The sequence below is a fragment of the Nannobrachium achirus genome (assembly GCF_963921795.1).
Source record: "Nannobrachium achirus genome assembly, chromosome: 18".
NCBI classification, from domain to species: Eukaryota; Metazoa; Chordata; class Actinopteri; order Myctophiformes; family Myctophidae; genus Nannobrachium; species Nannobrachium achirus.
Window position 1 is genome coordinate 45739334 of NC_137825.1, and position 23170 is coordinate 45762503.

At 44.4% G+C, this 23170-nt stretch overlaps 1 protein-coding gene across 2 annotated transcripts in view; it reads left to right on the plus strand.

Annotated features, from left to right (window-relative positions):
* The window catches only part of trrap (transformation/transcription domain-associated protein), a 216545-nt gene that overhangs the window by 61796 nt on the left and 131579 nt on the right, over positions 1-23170 (plus strand). For both annotated transcript variants that reach the window (XM_080747821.1, XM_080747822.1), the window contains exons 29-35: positions 4383-4553; positions 5550-5618; positions 10279-10398; positions 11381-11500; positions 13192-13356; positions 13928-14109; positions 14987-15185. In XM_080747821.1, the coding sequence (XP_080603947.1) occupies positions 4383-4553; positions 5550-5618; positions 10279-10398; positions 11381-11500; positions 13192-13356; positions 13928-14109; positions 14987-15185 (1026 nt within the window). The remainder of the gene's footprint in view (positions 1-4382; positions 4554-5549; positions 5619-10278; positions 10399-11380; positions 11501-13191; positions 13357-13927; positions 14110-14986; positions 15186-23170) is intronic.

The window sequence follows — 23170 nt, forward strand, 5'->3', positions numbered from 1 at the left end:
ACACATATATGAAGCTTATTTTTTAATAAAATATTTTCGAAACATTATTTTTATTTTAGCATCCGTTTTTCAAGAAAAAGTTGACTATAGCTCCTTTAATTTAATGGGACTCAAACTTCCACCAGCTGTAACTGATTCTCCTGGGGAAACTGAATTTCAGTCTTTGTGGGATGTGTTACTAGACACCTTTACAAACACATTGGTGAAGATTTTTTTTGGTAAGGAATTTATTCCAGGATATGACACTATTTCTGACAATATTCCCTTCTTATTAGCCTGAAGCCAGCTTTAAAACGAGCTTTGTCCAGACTGGGGTCCTGACTGAGCTTGTGATATGCCCCGCACTGTTGTCAAACCACGGAGAATGTTGTCCACCTCACCCGACCCCTCACCTCTTATGTTGAGGCTGTCTAGTGATGTGCTTTCATCTTATAATGGTTGCAAATGGAGTCGAACAGAATATATTTTGAACCCTCCCACACACACGTTTTACCTCTTCCCGCCGTTTCCCCGCCTTAAATCATTATAACCATTATTTCACCTTCACGCCTTCTGGTGATACTGACAGCCGAGTCTGCGGCGCGACTGCACATCCTCATCCTCTCTCCTCTTCAGTTCTTCACTCTCCATCTTTTCACGTCTGTTTGGCATCTCGGAAATACTTCATCACTCGCTCCCTTCATCTTAAGCCATTTAGGCCAGGAATTATTGAATGCTTTAAATATCGGTGCCGCGCTGCAAGCTTGTAGATCTGTTATTTTTTAATGTAATTTTTTAAAAGCGAACATTTGTAACTCAAATATTTGCTTCTGGGTGGTCCCTGGAACAAGACATTTTGAGAGGGGGTTTCCGTGGCCAAATACATATAATTTTGGGGGTCCTTGACATGAAAAGGTTCGAGCACCACTGACATAGAAACATAGGTTTTTCAAAAAAAATAAACTTACAAGAATTTGAAAGACACTTATAGAATAGGGTCAAAATATTCAAACACTTGGAAAGATTTCCAAGATTTTTCAAAAAATAGCAGATCTACAAGCTCACAGCACGCGCTGTGAGCTTGTATATCTGCTATTTTTCAGTAGTTAAAGCATAAAATAACGCGGAACAATGTGTACCCGGTTTGAACGGGTTAATCTCTCCAAGTCTCCATGTCTTGTTATCTTCCCAAAGAACTCTCTCTCTCTCTCTCTCTCTCTCTCTCTCTCTCTCTCTCTCTCTCTCTCTCTCCCATGCCCACTTCCCCTTATTTGTCCATATATCTTCCCCATGCCTTCTTTTCCCTTTCATCTAACCCATCAGCTGCACCGCCCCTCGTCCCCTTCCTTTCCTCTCCTCTAATTCATTTGTCCTTCATTTTCTTTCCCTTGGCCACAGTCACTCCGTCTCCTCACCTCCTGTCCTCTCTCTGCTCGTTCATTCATTCATTTTTTTCCCTGGGCTGCTTCTCCCTGACCATCGTGTGTCCTCTCCCCATCCTTTCATCTGTGCCCTGCTAACACTAATGAGCGTTGCCAGGGCCAGATCGATACAGGATGGACTGTTTGTTCTCCGAGCACAGAGGAAAATGAATGTGACTGCCATGCATCATTCCCTGCCTGCTGCACCGTGTGTGTGTGTGTGTGTGTGTGTGTGTGTGTGTGTGTGTGTGTGTGTGTGTGTGTGTGTGTGTGTGTGTGGTTGTTCCATGCAGGCGTGTATGAAGTATGTATTTGGCCTCGTTGCATGTCATAGGCAAGATTTGTCAAACAATTAAACAACTCATTTATTGTCTTTTAAAACATCGCTGAACTCATCAACTGCCGCGTCGTCCATACCTTTTAACGTGGGCACGTGCGTGATGTGCGCGCACGATCTGTGCACGGATCACGCACCAGGCGTGTGTACACCCGATCACCGCTTTCAAATAAAAAAAAATCTGATTGGAAAAAAGACCTTTCCATCGCTGAGCAGCTTCTTCTGCTGTTTACATGAAGGCTAACGGAAGCTCCGGTCCCGCCGGAAACCGGAACCCGGAAATGCGACCGGAAACAGTTCCCAGAGGGTGATAAACAGTCCAGATCAGCCATAAACAGCGATTAGACTTTTAAATGTTTAATAGCGATTAAAGCATATTAAAGTCTCTGGATTATCGGGCCCGGCGGAGAAGAACATAGTGATTTTATCGGGACTATCGGGGGAGGCAGTAAATGAGTTAAATGAATTAAAGGTAGGGTAAATGTTTTCATTTAATTCAAATAATAACAAAATGGGTTTATGTTCTGATCATACTAGTTATTATAGAGTGTTTGGCCCATATTTGGACTTCAGACTTATCTCCTGTGATAAGCTGTTTCAAAAACTGTTGGGGTTGGGGGCGGGCCTTACGCGCACCAAGGCCTGCCCCCACTTCATCATGATTGGAGGAATGCCCCTGCATGTCATCTACAAGAAAACTGAAACTTAAAGGGGAAGAACACCCATTTTCAATATTATGTCATTAATATACCTTAGAGGAGTTGTGTGGAAATAAAAAAAAAAGTTCCCCCTCTTCTGTGTTTCCTAGAACTGGAGGATTGCTTTTGGGGTTTGTATTGTAAAGTACAATGTGTGATGTCATCAAGTTGTAATTTGCAATACAAACCCCAAAATCAATCCTCCAGTTCTAGGAAACACAGAAGGGGGGGAACTTTTTTTTAAATTTCCACACAACTCCTCTAAGGTATATTAATGACATAGTTCAATATTGAAAATGGGTGGTCTTCCCCTTTAAGTGATAACACTTACTCTACCTTTAATTATCTTCTTCAGAAATAGCAACAATTCAGCATAAAGTCAATTTATTGTCAATAGCAGATCTACAACTCACAATGCACATCGTGTGCAACACTGTTGTATGACAGAGTATAAGTGGTTTAATGGAGGCACAGGTGTAGGGTAGCTGGGAGGTGTTGTCATGGCGAGGCTTAATGTGGTCAGAAGATGAATGGTTGGGAATGGAAATTAAGTTGGTTTGATTTCTAGGCCTTGGAAAACAAAACAGCCCGGTACGTGTCTGGTTTTGTAATGCAGTGTCTGTTTCTTGGGCTGGAGCTGGCGATGTGATTTTGGGATGTTTTACATAATGCAGGCTAAGATTATCCTTGGCCTTATTATCCTTAGTGGAACCATATCTTGTGTTTTTGTGTGCATGAAATTACACAGTACACTTCTGTGATGGCTACATCTGCCTTGCAGAAGGACTTTCAACATCTTTAAGACCGTTTGGGTGGTTTTTGATATGAGAATCCAATCCGAGTTTGCAGTACAAAACACTTCTGTCACCCAAGAGTTTTGTTCACCTAATGATTTATTGCTCTGAGGACTGCTTCTTTATGATTGTGAATGGATTTCCTCTGAAGTCTATTGTCTGAAGAACTTATGCAGGGACTTTCCCTATGTATCTGGGGAAAACATATACATCTTTAAAGTTGGAGATAATATTTGTGTATTTTATTATTAAGTGCTAGTAGTTTAAATCTACTAGATAAAACTCGAATATGGTAATATTACTTTAAGTGTAAGTGATTGCAAGTGCCAGTCACCTTTTGAGACAAAAAATCATTGACTGATTTAAGTCATTCTTACAAGATTAAGGAGTATAAGAACGGGAAATACATGTTCTGGTGCTTAAATGCCCAAAACTGTTCGTACTATCATTTTAAAAAGGATTTAAACTAGTGAAAATAGCCGAACTTTTCTCTAGTTTTGTGCGACAGCCTTGTATGGTGAAGCAGGAAATTTGAAACTTGGAGATAAGACGTTTCTGCCCAACAGTGATGCTTTGTAAATTGATTTTCAGAAGAATCTTCCATAAAACTGTAATGGTCTCAGATATTTCATAAGAGCAAAGGTTAAAGCCACAATGCAATTTCTTCAATTGGTTGGCTGTATGTAGAACACAAGAACATCGGTTTAGAATGATAATACCCAAACATAATTAAACATTAGTAGTACTGTAGTCCTTTCACACTGTTTCACAAATCAAATCAATCAAAGATTGGTACTTGGCCTCTAACAAAAAAAACTATCATACATTATGGATCAATTGCAATAACAGCAGGTATTTCCATCTGACTGATCTGTAACAGGGCTAATTGAATTACCATCTTAGCGATTATTCTATCAATGACTTTTCTGATAAATCCAAATACCCGGTAATCATTTCGAAAAATATATTTTTTTCCCTATTTTATTTGTCGTCATACAACGGTGTTGTGCAAATACTATATATCGTAATCCTTTCTTTGCTACAGAGATAATTATACCGTACTTAATAAATTATTTTTTACAGAGCAAACATTCCATTGGAAATCGGCTGTGGGAGTGCTGTAACGTAACATTCTGTTCCCCATGTGTTTCAGTTCCTGGAAGGGGCGACCATCGAGGTGGATCAAATCCACACCCACATGCGCCCCCTGCTGATGATGCTGGGCGACTACCGCAGCCTCACGCTCAACGTGGTGAACCGGCTTACCTCCGTCACGCGCCTCTTCCCCAACTCCTTCAATGACAAGTTCTGTGATCAGATGATGGTGAGAGACAGAACCCAGTGTGGTGTGGTGTAGGGCAGTGTTTCTCAAACTTTCACATTTCAAGGTCTCCCCTTAACTCTGACAGTGTACAAATGGAACCAAATGGACCCGTTAGGGTCCATTTGGTTCCATTTGTACACTGTCAGAGTTACAGACTTGTATGGGTCAATTTAGACCCCCATAAAGGAGCCTAGAGAGTTCCCTAAAATCCACTTTGAGAACCACTGGTTTAGGGGGACAGGATATTAATTGAGTTTGTAGACGTCAAATAATTTCAGTAGAAACATTTTTAAAGGACAACTTTAGTTTTTTTACAACAAGGGTTCATATTTTAGATTGTATTTAAAGAATATAAAAGATGAGTGTTAAAATTATTTCATTTACTTATTTCTATTGTTTTAGAGATTCTTATTTCAGTGGTTGGGGGCATGCGTACAAGTGGCTAAATATATCATTTTACACAGAATAAGCCCATTCCCAAGATACAACGCAACCTTTCATGGTTGGATGTGACTTATGGGGGCTAGAAGTGTTACTGTAAATGGCAATAAAGAAACTGCTGGCTTATTGTGTCTAAAAAGACATATTTAGCCACTTGTACGCATGCCCCCATGCTTACGCATGCCCCACATTTTAGATAAAACAATAGAACGAAGCAAATGAAAACGTTTTAACACTCACTTTTTCTTTTCTCTAATTGCAATCTAAAATATGAACCCTTGTTGTCCTTTAATCCCCTTCCCTCTGATTTCAGGGGCATTTTCTTTTGCCCCATCCCCAGTACATTTCTGACACCGTCTTTATCTCGGATGAACGCGGAGGGAAGCGCTAATCTCGATGAAAAATGTTTTCCAATCTCGGCCTCCTAGTCTAAGAAGATGCACACGTTCACCCGCCCGTGCACTCACACGCTCGCTCATTGACATAATATACATCTGTGACTTCTGTTTATCTCTCTCTCTTCTATCTTCTCTCTTCTCTATCTCTCTTTCTCAGCAACACCTGAGGAAGTGGATGGAGGTGGTGGTGATAACACACAAGGGAGGCCAGCGCAGCGACGGCAGTGTGAGTGCACGCACACACACACACACAGTGTAAACCCGCTCTCCTTCGTACCGCAGAGAGGTGTCCCATTGCTTTGTTCCACCTCAGCTCAATACCTGCACTTGAGTACCTGGGTGCCAGGCACGTGCACACATAGACGTCAAAGGGGGCTTGAGCCCCTGCCCTTTTATCAGGCTGTAAACCAGACCATGAATGTTACAGTGAAAATAGCTGACCTCCAAGCTCACAACTGCGACGCGTTGTGAGCTTGGAGGTCTGCCATTTACACTTTTTTCACCAAAAGGCCCTTTCTAGATAGTTCAGCCCCTGCCTCTCTAACATTCTCTGCCCGTCCCTGCTGCGTACGTACGCTAGAGATGCAGACGTGGCCTCCGGGTCAATACAGCTGTACACGGGCACCTCGGCTTTTCTTTCCTTTTTTTGCGGAATCGATCTGTTCCCGACAAGCGCACGCACGCACAAAAAAACAAACACGGGCGCCCACGCATGCGAACCCAACAAATCACACCAATATGGAACGCGCGGGACGCTAGCGCACACGCACACGCACTCGCACCGTAGTGTGACCGCGCGCACAGACTCGACACAAAATCAACACCCCCCTCCCCGAGGGCGGCCTCCTCCCAGATGAGGCGCGGTGAGTGGCCGTATTACAATCAATGATTAATTAGGGCGCCATGCAGGCGGCGGCGGTGGGGCCCAGGGCCGCGCCTCCTCCTTATCTCCCCGACAGATAACCTTGTAAAGGCAAAAAGAAAAAAAAGGTGAGAGAAGCAGGGTGGGGGGGAGAGGGTGGTTAGGACTAAGAACTATGGCATTTGAGACTGAGAGAGGGAGAGGGAGAGGAAATTAGCCTGTGCCTCCCTCCCTATCGGAGGAACTGAACACCTATTTTTTCCCTGTCCCTATTTCTTTCTTCTTCTTTTTCCCCCCCTTTTCAAATTAGATGCAAATTGGTCCTGCGTTTCCTCCTTCTCGCCTTGCCCGCCACTCTTTGTTTTTTTTAGGAGCCTGACAGCAGGGTCGGCATTCACAATAAGGGCCAGGTGTGTGTGTGTTCTGATGCTGAGAACGGCGTCTGGGAATGAGAGAGGAACTGGGTGGGGGAGGGTGGGGGGCAAAGAGGTGTTAACCCATTCTGTGCCCCAGAGATTAACAGATTAAAATGTCCAGAGTGCCTCTCGCTGGCCCCATTAACGGCCTGTCTCTTATTTTGAAGGCCAGAAGTCCATAGCGTTAACACTTCCGGTCTGACGTCATCACGGCATGACGTCATGACGCTCATCGTCCACGTGTTGTTGTGTAATGGCTGAACGGAGCTTTTACACATGTGTTTTATTAGCGATCATCTATTGCCATCCTCCCACTTGAAAGTGTTGTTTTGAGATAATGGACATTAAAGATGAGATTCCCCGTCGGCCTCAATGTTATGGGATTACTATTTTGTGCTCGTGGATCCGTGATGATGAGAAATCAGTGACGGAGATCGGCTCGGAACCTTCCGCCATTGTACCCGGTAGGATAACCGCCGTTACAGTAATATATTACTTTTCACGAGTATACTCGGGATCAGCACTCAGGCTACTCGTATTCTCGGGAATGGCACTAAATCGGTTAACAGGGTTCCCACGGTCATGAAATTCCTGGAAATATTTAGAAATTAGAAAAAATATTTTTCCAGTACTGGAAAAGTTTTGGAATTGATCAAGGGTCCTGGAAGGTCCCGGAAAAATTAGCTGTGCGTTGTTTTTGGTTATTGATTTTGTTAATACCTCTGAAATGACAATTGAAACATTGGCCAAATTGTCAAATATTAGAGGCGAAAATTGTGAAAATAGCAGATCTACATGCTCACAACGCCTCGTGAGCATGTAGATCGGCTATTTTCACCATGAAACCATGTTAAACTAAATTCCTCAACTCTTAGTGCTCGTCAGGGTGCCGGGGTCCCCAGTTAAAATATGATTATTTCGGGGGTCACGGCCTGAAAAGTTTGAGAACCACTGTCTTTGGGCATTGCGCATAGGAGTAAGGGACTCGTTATTGAGCTGAATTATTGTTATATAGTCCTGGAAATCGTGTTAAATATTCTGGAAAAGTTTTGGAAATTAATTAGTAAAAATGTGTGGGAACCCTGGGTGTAGAAGCAAGGAGATGGCGGGAACACCTCGGGCCTCATGGGGGTTTAGGACGACGTTCGTTCGCGTGTCGCTCGGACGGTTCGACGGAAGCGAAAATGTCTTGTCTGGTTGTTGGAAGAGCGTCCCGTGAATGGCAACGTTATCAGTGACATCACGCCACTGTCGGGCAGAAACCTCGTATCTCCCAAGTTTCGAATTTGTACGTTTTTTCATAAAGTAAAGGCCTACCTCGTCATACAAGACTGTCGCACGAAACTAGTGAAAATAGCCGTTCTACGAGCGCACTACGCCTCGTTCCGCGAGGCATTGTGCGCTTGTAGATCAGCTATTTTCACTATTTCAAATACATTTTTAAAACGATAAATACAAAATGGAACGGTTTCGGACGTACAAGGTTTCCACCCGACAACGACGATCGTCATCCTGTCTTGCTGACTTCGTCTGCACAAAGAGAACGGTACTTCTGTGGGGGCAGCGGCGTGTCATAATGAAAGGTCGGGATAGGAATGTCATTTCACCTGGCCTCATCTACTCTACTGTCTTGTACCCTACACGCATGCACGCACGCACGCACGCACGCACGCACGCACACACACACACACACACTCTTAATCCTCAAACCCTTCACCCTCATCTGAAACGGCTGACCTTAACCTTTACCCGATGCAAATTTCAACCCCATTAAGGCATCGACTCCCGACAACAGCTCTGCTAGAAATGAAGACTTGAAGTAATATGTTTTCACTTCTCCAGTTCTCTCCTTCCTCTCCGTCCTTGTGTGTTTACAAGGACATGCGGTTCTCATAAGGACAGGAACGCATGCACACACACACACACACACACACACACACACACACACACACACACACACACACACACACACACACACACAATATTTCAAGGGGTCCTTGGGGAGCACACACACACACACACACACACGATACTCTGCTGACTCTCTCATCATTGTCTCCCATTCCCGACACAGCCTGCATTGGAAGGCGTTGAGGTGAGACGTGGTGTTGCGAGTCGCCCCCCCCCTGTTGGTGACTTCTTGTCAGTGATTGAAAGCCTAGCTGAACCGAATGTTGTACTTGGTGACTTATTGAACTCACTATGTCGTGGCAGTGGTGATGGTGGACTTGCCCTGTATTTTCTGTCATGTGTCTGTGGCCGTAAAAAAAAAGAATATATATATTTTTTATTGTCGTCGTCCCTCCCCTCTTGTTTTTTTTTTTTTGTTTGTTTTTGTCATATCACGATTAACGTCGTTTTTGCACTACACTCCCAAAATATCAGTGCTATGATGGTTGGGGACGTATGAAAGGTGTATACATAGAGCCCATATTTCTGTCTTTTATCAAGTGTGTCTATACCTCTCTTCCGGAAACTTTACCTGTAATAAATGAGTACCTGAGACGAATAACAGTCTAAGTCCATAATTTAATTTTGTTGACTAGATATTTTTTGATTTACCAGACTGTAAACCACAAACTAGTCATTTTTACTCTGTTAAATTGTTAATGCACTCCCCCCTCATTTTGTTCAATTTTCTGTTTTAATGTTATCTGCTCCCTTTGTCTGCTGAATATTGCTTGTACAGACGTATACTGTTGTTTTTCCACTTTCCTTAATTTATCATTCCTAATATATATGAGTTAAGTAAAAAAAAAACGAATTCAACAAAATGAGGGGGGAGTGCATTAAGAATTTAACAGATTCAAAACTTCTAGTTTGTGGTTTACAGTCTGGTAAATACAATTAAAAAAATATCTATATTCAAAAAATTCAAAAAAAAATGGACTTAAAGGGATATTCCACTTTCAAAAAAACGTTTGGTCATTTTATCGTCTAATCAGGCTTTTATGAACACCCTGGACAGTTTTTAATTTGCTTGATTCAATATTTAGATATTTGATGTAAATGTTATCAGGCCCTCCAGGCCCAGGGCCTCTCCCCACACACACCTGGAAAACATTAAATACAATACATTTTCATAAAAAATAAATGAAAAAATGTATCGAAAAAACACGGCCTGCTCACGTATTAGGAGGGTAGTTTGAGTCACCAGAAAAGATAATGGTTGTTTTTAATGAATCTATCATGGTTAGAATGGAGTTGGAAGTTACAATGGGTGTGTGTGGGGAGAGGCTCTGGGCCTGGAGGGCCTGGTAACATTTACATCAAATATCTAAATATTGAATCAAGCAAATTAAAATATGTTCATGGTGTTCATAAAAGCCTCATTAGACGATAAAATGACCAAAAGTTTTTTTGAAAGTGGAATATCCCTTTAAACTGTTTTTTCGTCTCAGGTACTCTGTGTAACACTGATCCCATCCTCACTAGTTTGACACCATGCCGATCCATCTCCCATCCTTCGCAAACAGTGGCTTGTCCATCAAGGTTGTCTGTCAAGACGTGTCCGTCCTTCACAGGGTTTCATTCGTGGTCCTCTCCATCCCTCCCATCCTCACCCCCCTGTCCTGACTTCTTCCTCTCTCCTCTGTCTCACTCTCTAGGAGATGAAGATCTGCTCGGCCATCATTAATCTCTTCCACCTGATCCCGGCGGCCCCGCAGACTCTGGTCAAACCTCTGCTGGAGGTGGTGATGAAGACGGAGAGAGCCATGCTGATAGAGGTAGCTCTCTCATCCTTCACTCTTTATACCCTTATCCAGAATGACTTCGCAATGGTGGAAATAAAAGCAACTCGCAGATTCAAAATCTATGTCCGTGACGCCAAGATTGCGGTGTGGTTGAATTTAATCTCTTGTGTGCTCGGGGAAAAACGAATGACTCTAGGGCTGCAGCTGACGATTATTTTGGCAATCGATTAAAACCTGTTTTTTTTTTTTAGATTAGTTGACTTAAAGGACAACTTTGTTTCATATTTTATATTTAACACATCGGACGCCCACGTGGTGCCCACGCGCCAATCTCTTTGATGTTTACGTGTGCCCACGGCGCGTTCGACGCGTTGTACAGTAAACTATACTGTACTGTAGCTACTGCACTTGGCTACCGCGGTGATGAAACAAACTCCATTTCTCAACATGCAGCGCGAAATTACGTCACCCGGACGTGCTGTCTGTCTCGTTGACTTCCTGTTTAGCGGCTGCACAAAAATGCTGTTTTCTCCGGATTCTCTTCCTTTTTTCTTTTTTTTTCTCAAAACGGCAGCCTCTTCTACCGGCCGTAACACAAAAACTGTGGCTTAGAATTGATAAAAAAACGGTCCTGACTGAAAGAAAAGATTTTCGCGAAATAAACAGGACATACTTGGATTACATTTACTCGGATTACTTTTCTCGCCAGTACTTCGAAGGTAGGTAAAATGGCGGGTTGCCATGGGCACCAGCAAATTAAACGTCGATTAATTCTGGGCACCCCATGTGTTAAGAAAAGATGAGTGTTAAAATGTTTTAATTTTCTCCTTTCTAACATTTTAGTGATTTTTACGATTTTGATTTGCATGCATGCCCCCAGGTTGTGGGCATGCATGCAAGTGGCTAAATATGTACACTTTTTCCCATCTCTTCTTCTACTCCCCCCATTCATCCACAATCACTTTCACATCAATCCTCATAAGTAACCAATCCCCCGTTCTTAATTGTCCCTCAGGCCGGCAGTCCGTTCAGGGAGCCACTGATCAAGTTCCTGACGCGTCACCCATCGCAGACGGTGGAGCTGTTCATGATGGAGGCCACGCTCAACGACCCCCAGTGGAGTCGCATGTTCATGGTCAGTGTACAGGCACAGTCCACATCATTTTAGCTGTAAGATATGGCTTAACTGGCGTTACTTTAAAAATGTAACTGGTGTATGATCAACACAGTCATTGCGACCGTCAGGTCGCAGTTACTACCAAAACCTCCACCGGCTGCCAGTCAGTCACGTCACATCACACTTTTCCCCTACTCATATCTCCGCCGCCGTTGACCCAATGCCAAACTTTGCACACACACTCCTTGGCTGCCAAACCACAACCTCCCCCACATGGCCCTGTGGCGCCACCATGAGGCCGATTCTTGCAAAATACATTTTTGGACACTGCTCCTACAGCTTTTGCCCTAAAAACCATGCAAAGTGGTACACAGTATGTCTACAGTCATGTCATCAACATGGATCTGTCCCATTTAGCGCCAAGATAAGGCTGATTTTTGCAAAACACATTTTTGGACACTGCTCCTACAGATTTTGCCCTAAAATCACGCAAAGCGGTGCACAGTATGTCTAGAGTCATGTCATCAACATGGATCTGTCCCATTTAGCGCCACCATCAGGCCGATTTTTTTAACACATTTTTTAACCAATGGCGCTTACACACATGTGACCTGACGGTCGCTTATCTCCCGATTAGGGAGTCTTACTGGTTTATATACATTCTCTCACCGAGTTAACTTCGAATTAAATATCTAAACTTAACCAGGAGACCCGCACCCTTTCTCGAATCTCTCCAACAACCCCCTGTGGTCCCTTGGATTAGGAGAAACTCATGAGTGGTAAATCGGTAAATGGTGCATTTATATAGTGCTTTACAATGTGCATGTCATTCACCCATCCACACATACATTTACACACCGAAGGCGGAGGAAACCATGCAAGGCACCAACCTGCACACCGGGAGCAGTTAGGTGCTCATTGTCTTGCTCAAGGACACCGCGACTCTAACCCAGGGGCGTCCGGGGATCAAACCGGGAACTTCCATTTTCGCAAGCAGCCAGTGGTGTCAGTTCAGCAAAAGCTAGGGTATGGCAAAGATGGGATTCCTCATGGAAAAGAGGCATTACATTTTGGATAACACAGTTCTATTGTGAAAATAGCAGATCTACATGCTCACAACGCCTCGCGCTGCGAGGCGTTGTGAGCATGTAGATCTGCTATTTTCACAATGTCTGAAAAAATACGACTTTTGTCAGTTTTTTACACAGGTTTCTACAGTTTCTTGGGCTGTATATGGCAGCCGGTTGTTCAAGTGCAGTTAAACTTGGCATGTTAGTAAACGTGCCACAATTAACAATAATGCATTGCACCGGTGCAGCTGACCTGTGGAACCCGGGAATATACCATTTTGTCAAGATGGGAGGAATACGAGTGTGGAGAATATAATTATAATACCTTGTTAAAGTGATAATTTTTTAAAAATGTTGCATTTGTAGTTATTTTACTGTAGTTTAATAACATAATAACAGATAGACAAAGAGACATTCATGGATTTATATTTAAAAGTAACTTTTATTTTCCCCCTGGACCCAGGGTATGGCAGCTGCATACCCCTGCCATACCCAATTGACGCCACTGCAAGCAGCCGCTCCACTCCCTGAGCCTCTGCCACCCCTCATAAGTCATGTATCCAGTACAGTGGACAGAGTTCCCGGGTCTCGTGTCACCTTGTCTAATGTTTGCGTTCTCCTCTCGTGGTCACGTTGCAGAGCTTCCTGAAACACAAGGACGCCAAGCCTCTCAGAGACGTCCTGGCCTCAAACCCCAGCCGTTTCGTCCCCCTGCTAGTACCCGCCGGCACTGCGGCCACCGTGCGCCCCGGCTCCCCCTCCACGGCCACAGCCAGACTGGACCTGCAGTTCCAGGCTATAAAGGTATACTACTCACACCCACTCACTTATTGTTGTTGTCGGGTGGAAACCTTGTATGTCCAAAACCGTTAGTTCTAAAAAGTGAAAATAGCCGATCTACAATGCTTGTAGATCTGCTATTTTCACTAGTCTTGTGCGACTGTCTTGTAAGGGTGAAGCAGGGCTTTACTTTACGAAAAAAAACGTACACTTTTGAGTACAGGGTTTCTTCCCTGACAGTGTCAGTGCACTCATTCTCCCTGCTTCAGACTTTCTCCCTCTCTTGCTCTCTCTCACACACGCACGCACACACGCACACGCGCACATACACACGCACACGCGCACATACACACGCACACGCGCACATACACACACACACACACACACACACACACACACACACACACACACACACACACACACACACACACACACACACACACACACACAGGTTTATCACATGGTTTATCAGATTCATGCACTTGAGAACCTAACCTCTCCTTGATATCAGCGATACTCCATCCAAACTGTAAAATCCCCTTGAACGCTTGTTGATTCACCAGTCTGCCCCCTTCTCCACCGCCCCTGTTTTCAGATCATCAGTATCATAGTGAAGAACGACGAGGCCTGGCTGGCTGGCCAGCACTCCCTGGTGAGTCAGCTGAGACGGGTGTGGGTCAGCGAGGCCTTCCAGGAGAGACACCGCAAGGACAACATGGCCGCCACCAACTGGAAGGAGCCCAAGCTGCTGGCCTTCTGCCTGCTCAGCTACTGCAAGTACGTACACGCCAGGCTAGAGCATTCACCAAATATTCGAATAGCAAAGTCACTATTCGACGACGTTCACCGAAGTCGAATATTCGTTTATTTTTTTGATTGTTTTCTCTTAAAAAAAAGATATAGTTTCTAAAGCTTGGCTAGATAGGAAGTCATACGAATGAGTTGTCAATGCCCCTGGTGGATGAATTTGTTAATGCTCTATACCAGGGCTTCTCAAACCTTTTTAGGCCGTGACCCCCAAAATAAACATATTTGAACTGGGGACCCCCATCCTGACAAGCACTTGGAATTGTAGGTATTACATTTAATGTGACTCGGTTCCACAGATAAATATTGTGAAAATAGCAGATCTACATGCTCACAACGCGAGGCGTTGTGAGCATGTAGATCTGCTATTTTCACATGTATGTGAAAATAGCAGTTGTTCGCCTACTTAATAATTGACAGTTTGGCCAGTCGTGTTGAATATTCGACTATTCTAATACTTTGAGGTCGAATAATTCGAATACTAAAAATCACTATTCGTGAATGCCCTGGTACACGCTCTCGACTCTGGCTACGAGTGAGAACCGTCAATCCATGTTGGCATCGGTGTGCTTTCAGGGTCCTTTTTTGAGAAATGTGGCAAATATTCTGCCCCAGGATAATGGATTTTGATTATCGCGATAATATCATAAATCACGTTTTTTTTTTTTTGTCACAATAATCGTGATATGACATTTTCATATCGTCTCATCCCTAGTCCCAGACGCGCTGATTTAGCTCCTGAACCACTGCCGGGCTTTTGTACAAACAAACCTGCGTTCTTGGACACCCCCGTGCGCTGAACTCACCCTGCCGCACCGTTGTTTCTTTTGTCCTTTTCCTCCTCCAGGCGCAACTACTCTGAGATCGAGCTCCTGTTCCAGCTGCTGCGGGCCTTCACAGGCCGCTTCCTGTGCAACATGACCTTCCTGAAGGAGTACATGGAGGAGGAGATCCCCAGGAACTACACCATCGTTCACAAGCGCGCCCTGTTCTTCCGCTTCGTCGAGTTCAACGACCCGCACTTCAACGACGAGCTCAAGGCTAAGGTATGCTCGGAGGAGAACCCATTGTTAATTACTGTTATTTTTATTTACTTTTCCCCCGTTTTCTTCCTAATTTAGTTATTGCCTTTTCACCATGTGCACTGCAGCCCCCGCCTCTGCCTACGCCCACTGTTGGCCTGAGGGAGGCTATAGACCTTTTTCCAGAACGCTGGGTGCCGCTTGACACTGCAGTTATGGTTGCCAGTCTCTGAGAAATCGTTCTATAGACTCCCCCTTTTTTTCCCCCGTGCGTGTGTGTGTGTGTCTGTGTGTCTGTCTGTGTGTCTGTAGCCTCTGGTGTATGTAGCCTGAGTACCCTGGGTGACCAGAGAGGTGCTGTTGAGTCTAGCCTGGCCTGTGCATCAACTGCAACACACACACACACACACACACACACGCACCCCCCCCCCCCCCCCCCCCCCACCGCTCAGTTCAGTTTTTTACTGGAAAGTGATTTTCACAGGGAGAGTGTAATGCGTGTGGAGGTTTGCAGCATCCCCACCCACTAAACGGGTATCTAGACCAACCAGCAGGGGTCGCTAGTGCAGAGGCAAGGACATAGTCCCTAAATCATGTTCACGGGACACCTGGTTAAGCCAGACTGAGGCACCGTTGCGGCCAATTGAAACTATTCTCTGCTGTGGTGGGCTAGTGCTTTACCCATCGAGACGCCACATCAATATATATATATTTTTTCAATTATGTCTACAGAACACTACTGCTGGATTTCATCTAAACGTATATCTTGCAATGAGCGGCTCTAACATAACGCAATGTGTACTTAGAGCTGTGCTCCCCCTACTCATACAGTATGCAGTACAGTCAGTCCTTCTACTAAAGTAAAGAAAATGTGCTCGATGTTTAGGGACCCAATCTTTCTGGCCCCTTTTTTTTACGCTTGGTCTCTTTTGTTCTGAGTCGTTTGCTAGTGAGGCGTTGAGGTCGTTTAGTCTGGTTTTGAACCCTCCTGAGTACCACACATGGATGCTTCTGTCCTCTCTACCTGACCCGCTGCCGCACGCATTACATTCAGTAGGGCTGCTTTTTAATTAAGCGCGCGCGCGCACACACACACACACACACACACACACAGAGCCATGGAGCTTTAACCCATTTAGGCCTAGAATTATTATTAAATGCTTTAACTATTGGAAAAATAGCAGATATACAGCGCGGCACTCGGTGCCGCGCTGTGAGCTTGGAGATCTGCTATTTTTGAAATAACGGGAAAATGTGTGCAAAATTTTCAATATATATTTTTCAAAGCAAACTCAAATCTCTGCTTCTGGGGGGTCCCTGGAACAACATATTTTGAAATGGGGGTCTGCGGCCAAATACCTGTAATTTTGGGGGTCCTTGACTTGAAATAGTTTGAGAACAGTTGATTTAGAGGAAGGATTTAGAAGTCGGGTCGAAGATATTCAAAGACTTGTCTTGGACACGTTTTCAAGATCTTTCAAAAAATAGCAGATCTACAAGCTCGCAGCGCGGCACTCGGTGCCGCGCTGTGAGCTTGTATATCTTAACGCGACTCGGTCTTTGAGGGTTAATGGACACGTGTGGAGGCACAGAAGAGCGACAGCGCGGCTGTTGAGTACAAACGGGTCAACGGGAAAGGTCTGCCCTGACACACTCCAATAAACAGCCAAAGACCAAAGCATGACAACAAAATGAAAACACACACACACACACACACACACACACACACACACACACACACACACACACACACACACACACACACACACACACACACACACTCTCACACACAAGCAGAGACGCACTCAGAAGCTCAAAGCAAGGACACACGGCGACCGGTTTAGCTGTGATCCTCCCTCGCACACCAGTAGGTCGGGAGTGCGATCCTCTTTATACAGGCAACTTGGCCATTGACCGTATTCACACGGAGGCTATTTTGCGCTCATGTCCTACTTGCGGGTGGTAACCCCCCTAGGGCTGTCACGATTATGACATTTTACCCGACGATTAATTGTCATTCAAATGCGATTAACGAATTAATTGTGTTTTTGTCGTTGACAATTAGATTTCTGTTTGGCTTTTAGGCTTTGAAGTTGCACATGGCAGATAAGACCATAACCTGAATATACAAAGAAATTACTGATATATTTGACAACGTCATACTTAGAAAAGAACATTGATAGTGGAAATAGCCGGTCTACAAGCTCACAACGCGCCGCATCGCGACGTGTTGTGAGCTTGTAGATCTGCTATTTCGACTACTTTTGAAAATATGAACATTTTTCAAACATGCAAACGATTATGGCGATTACGACAAAATAATTGCGAGTAGACGATTATGTAATAATTGTGACATGCCTAAACCCCCCCACCCCCAAGTATGACATGAGAATAAAATTGCCACGACGTGAATGGTGGTCAATGGTGAAAGAAAGACCATTTGTATTTGTTTTCGTTTTCCCCCCTAAAAAAAGTTAGCCTGGAGTAGGGGTGGCTCGGTATCAACATTTTGTTATCGCGGTTACCGTCCTCCCATTTACCGCCGGTATTGCGGTAATTACCGCACCCCCGTATCTATTAATTAAGGTTCGGCGATAAGACAAAATATTCCTATCATCTGCCCAAAATTCGTCTCTCCACGGTCACAGTGGGTCTGGCTTTTGAAAGTAGCAGATCTACAAGCTCACAACGCGTCGCGTTCGCAACGCGTTCTGAGCTTGTAGATCTTTGCAGTGTCGGGTTACTATAGTAACGTAGGCTACAGAGGCGTCAATTGGGTATGGCAAGCTATGGCACCTGCCATACCTAGGCTACAGGGGGAAATAATAAAATGTACTTTCATCGTGCCTGTTGCTAAGGTATGGCAACATGACTGGTGTCTGTCATGTTGCCATACCTTAGCTTTCTCTGAACTGACGCCACTGGTAGGCTACTGGGGCTTCACTGCACGCTGTTTGTGAACAAACCAGATGAGACGGGTATAGTGATTGTGTACGGTCTGTGATTATGCAAACTCGCGTCTCAAATCGCATTGATTGAGTGGTGATATAAACATAGTAAACAGGTTTTAGTTACCAGACTTGACAGAAAAGGTTGTAGTCGAACAACGACGGGCACACGCGCTATACTGTAAAAGTACTCACTAGCGCTGGTTTCATTTTCGGTTTTAGTCCTCGCGTCGCGCTCCGCCCGTATGAATAAAAAAGAAACGGCCACGAGGTATGTATAAACATACTTGTGTGAGTTGTGTCGTGTGGATTATGGAGAAAGTTTAACGCTGCTGACCGAGGCTACTGCACTGCTCCAGTGTCTACTGTGTCTCACTCTCTGTCGGAGACTGTGACGGGCCAAGCTTCCAATTGTTCCAAACATGTGGTGCGTGGCCCAGAGCAGAGCGGCATGAAGCGCATGCGGTCCTCGCTTCTCCCCCGTTTTAAAACTCGCTCGTTCTCAATAAAAATAGCCTATTTTTTGTCTTTTTTGACCGCGGTAAGGACCCTGACACAGCGGTAGGCCGCGGTATACCGCGATACGGCGATACGGCGGTTACCGAACCCAGCCCTAGCCTGGGGCTTGCTGATGAAATGCTGCGTTTCGAGGGTTTTGACGGAGCAGAGTTCCGCCTCCTTCCCAGTCCTGCTGAATTCTGTTCCTACTGTTGTTCTTTTGCTCCTACAGTAATTGTCATTTTCTGGCAAGCAGCAGATGCTCGTTGGGAGTGGGTGTGTTTGTGCACAAAAGTCTACTCTGTAAGAGAGAGAGACTTTAGTGTGAGATGGAGTGTTTTTTTTATTTTGTTCGTGTTTACAGTTGTGGCCGGGTATGTGTTTTGTGAGTGGTGGTGATGGAGGGTCCTCTGACTTTTAAAAGGATCCCTGGCTATTCCGACAAATATGCCTTAATACATTATAATTGTCCTCTATAACTACAATGTAAAATTAAAAACACCTTAAATATGATTTCTAATAGAAATACCTAATCCTTCTCTCAATAGGGGAAATGCCTGTCACAAGTTGATGATGTCATAAAACCATGTGTGGTCTATCCCTATGGAACTTATGGCATGCATGTGCAAAAAGAAAAACAACACACACACATTTGAAATATTGATTTGATGCTGAATATTAACCATAGGAAGTATTACGTTTTATTTTCACGTTATACATCATCAACTTGCGACGGGCATTTCCCCTATTGAGTGAAAGATTAGCTATTTCTAGAAGAAATACAATATTTAAGGTGTTTTTAATTTTACATTGTAGTTATAGAGGACAATTATAAATAATGTTTTAAGGCATATTTGTCGTATTAGCCAGGGATCCCTTTAAATAATTGACTAAAGGCTTTTCCTGGAAACGTGGGGCATGTATGAATGTTGTACAGTATCTGGTAGAGAGCGAGAGGGAAAGCTTGAGCGCACCCGCTTGTACGGCACATGCGACAGATGGGGTCTGGCATAATCTTTCATTTTAAACCGCAGTGTGTGCGAGAACAAGAATGAATCGTCCGATATTCTCACGGCATCGTTCCTTTATGGTTGCTTTTCCTTGTTTTCACACAAACAAATCCTCCCAGAAAGATTGCCCTTGCACTTTGTCTTCTTCGGATAATTCTTTTTGACAGATCACGGAAGTACAAACACAAATCAAACCTCGTATCTCCAAGTTTCAAATGTGTACGTTCTTTCGCAAAGTAAAGTCCTGCTTCATCGTACAAGGCCCTCGCACAAAAGTAGTGAAAACAGCCGATCTACAAGCACACAACGCCTCGCACCGCGAGGCGTTGTGTGCTTGTAGATCGTCTGTTTTCACTAGTTTAAATCGTTTTTAAAATGAAAAATGCCAAACGAACGGTTTTGGACGTACAAGGTTTCCACCCGACAACGACGATATACAGTATAGCGCACGCCGGCATGCGGCTGTGCACACGATTCAGTTGAATGATGTTTTAAATTTGCTTGAATGATGTGAATCAGCGGATGGTATCTCTGTTACTGTAGCTACAGAAGCCACTAGGCAGTGACAAATGCTGGGTGAAAATGTTATCACACGCCCGTGGCCTTATTCATGCACAGAGACAATGATAAAACAGCATATTACTGTCAAGGGGAAACTGGCTTGCTGCAAAATTGTCGTCCCGCTGCGATTTCCCAACATTGTCGGGAGTGAGTTGTAGGGATGGGACGATATGAAGATTTCATATCACGATTATTGCGACCATAGCTGTTAGCTATTGGGTGACCATAGCTGAGTGGTTAGGGAGCCTGCCTGGGAACCAGTTCCCCTGGTTGTCCCCGGTTCGATTCCTGGTCAGGCAGCAATGTGTCAATGTGTCCCTGAGCAAGACCTTAACCCATAATTGCTCCCCGAGCGCCGTATATGGCTGCTCACTGCTCCTAGTTGTTATAGGATGGGTAAAATGCAGAGAATAAATTTCACGTATGTGCAAATGTACTGTGACAAACAAGTCCCGAAGGCGTGGGGCCATATTCTATTCTATTCTATTCTAACATTTGCCAAGAAATAGCAGATCTACAAGCTCACAAAGCGTCGCGACGCGTTGTGAGCTTGTAGATCGGCTATTTTTTGGCCAAGACATTTGGTAGAGAGTGAAAAAAAACTGGATCAAGTACGTATATTATAAGTTCCTTTTACCAATTATAGAGGGTTTAAGTGGTACCGGTTATGCAGCTCGGCAAATAAAAGGTGAATTTGATCCCAGTCCATGACGGAGGACGATATCACGATAAATACAATCTCCACGATACAATTATCGTCAGTGTTTTCTATCACGATAAACGATAATATCGCTTATCGTCCCGTCCCTAGTGAGTTGGCTAAGAGAGCTGGCTGAGGTGCTGCTGGTGGGGCTTGTGCAGCCATTCTGTGAACTGTCAAACGTTGCTAGCTCTATTCCAACCGGTGTTCTGGTTCACTATTCACGCCTATAAACTCCCACAACTCCTCAGGTATGAATCATACCACAGCAGCTATGTCTGGTTGGTGAACCATGTTTGAGTTCTTTCCACAGCAATATGTGTGTGTGTGTGTGTGTGTGTGTGTGTGTGTGTGTGTGTGTGTGTGTGTGTGTGTGTGTGTGTGTGTGTGTGTGTGTGTGTGTGTGTGTGTGTGTGTGTGTGTGTGTGTGTGTGTGTGTGTGTGTCATGCGTAATTGCCACACATCCTCTTTATACCCATTGGTTGAGAGGTTGAGTGGGCAAGAAACGGTGCAACACATAAAACCCTAGAGAGCGAGAGAGAGAGACAGACACACATACACATGCAGGCATGGTAATTATTTGTTTACGGGGATCCGAGATAATTAAGGAACACCTGCAGAAAGAGATCTAGGCTACTAGCCCTGTGGTACACACACACACACACACACACACACACACACACACACACACACACACACACACACACACACACACACACACACACAGGCAGGACTCTCGGGGGACACTGCTCGTCTAATGGCATCATAGTAATGCACGGCGACGTAACGGTGATTGATATCGGAGAGTCTCCGAATTAATAGGAATAGATGAGACTGAAAGACAGACTGGAGCTTCATGGATTTTCTCTGTGTCTTTATTATGTGGGGTCGTGTGCAACGCACGAGCACACGTGTGTGTGTGTGTGTGTGTGTGTTGTGAGTGTCTTTCAGCCCCGTTGTTTGGTGTGTTGCGCGCATTTCCATTTGTGTGTCGCGCGGATGTTTCTGTCATAGCCTGTGTGTGTGTGTGTATTAAGTGTGCACACTCGCGGCGCAGAGCCGGGGTGAGTAATGTGCTAATGGAGGAGTCTGAACATATGCCGCCACAGCTCGTTTCTGGCTGAGCGATGCCCCGTCCTCCCCATGATGGATTGAGCGGCGGCTTCATTAGGAGATAGCAGGCCTCTCTAATAAATGTGTGTCGTTAGCCACATTGTATCTGGCTTTTTTTTATTCCGCTCTTCACTGGGTTAATCAGGCCTTTGTCTACCATTCCAAAGCCCCTAAGCATCCTTTGCAACGCCGGGTTATTAAGCAGTGTCTTGTGTCTCCCCGGCCCTGACTCCGGTGGCATCCCCTTAACCCATTTAGAACGGGTACACATTTCTTGTATCATTATTTTATGCTTTAACTATTGAAAAATAGCAGATATACAAGCTCACAGCGCGGCACCGAGTGCCGCGCTGCGAGCTTGTAGATCTACTATTTTTGAAAAATCGTGAAAATTAGAATTTTGACCCGATTCAATAAGTGTCTTTTGAATCCTTCTAAGGTTTTTTTGAAAAACCTATGTTTCTATGTCAGCAATCTGGCCAGCCATCGTCAAGGAAAAGGTCCTTTTCACTTAAATGGAGCTCAGTTAGTCTGTTCTTGAGAGACTACTATGTCAGTGGTTCTCAAACTTCTTCATGTGATGGACCCCCAAAATGATATTTATTTGGCCACGGACCCCCCATCTCAAAATATTCAGTTCCAGGGACCACCCAGAAGCAAAATTTGAGTTACAAACTTTCGCTTTGAAAATACATAATATTCAAAGATTTGCACACATTTTCACGACTTTTTCAAAAATAGCAGATCTACCAGCTCGCAGCGCGGCACTCGGTGCCGCGCTGTGAGCTTGTATATCTGCTGTTTTTCACTGGTTAAAGCAGTCAATAATTCTAGGCCTAAATGGGTTAATGTGTCCCCCTGGGATCCTTTGTCTTCCAGCCCCTACTACATCTTAATTGAGAGAATTACACAACACTCTAATTATTTTTAGTTTTTCTTTCCTTTTATATAATGGAAACGATTGTAAAGCATCCCTCTGCCTTCTTGTCCAGTGATACAGGTTTAAGCCCCCCCCCCCCCCACCCTCCCTGAAGACTAAGTTATTTAGTGTACGTTTGGAACCGAAGGAGCCGTGAAGACCTTATTTGTGGCCTGCTGTTTCTCAGATGCTGTACACCTACTGTATTATGCAGATGCTGTACACCTACTGTATTATGCAGATGCTGTACACCTACTGT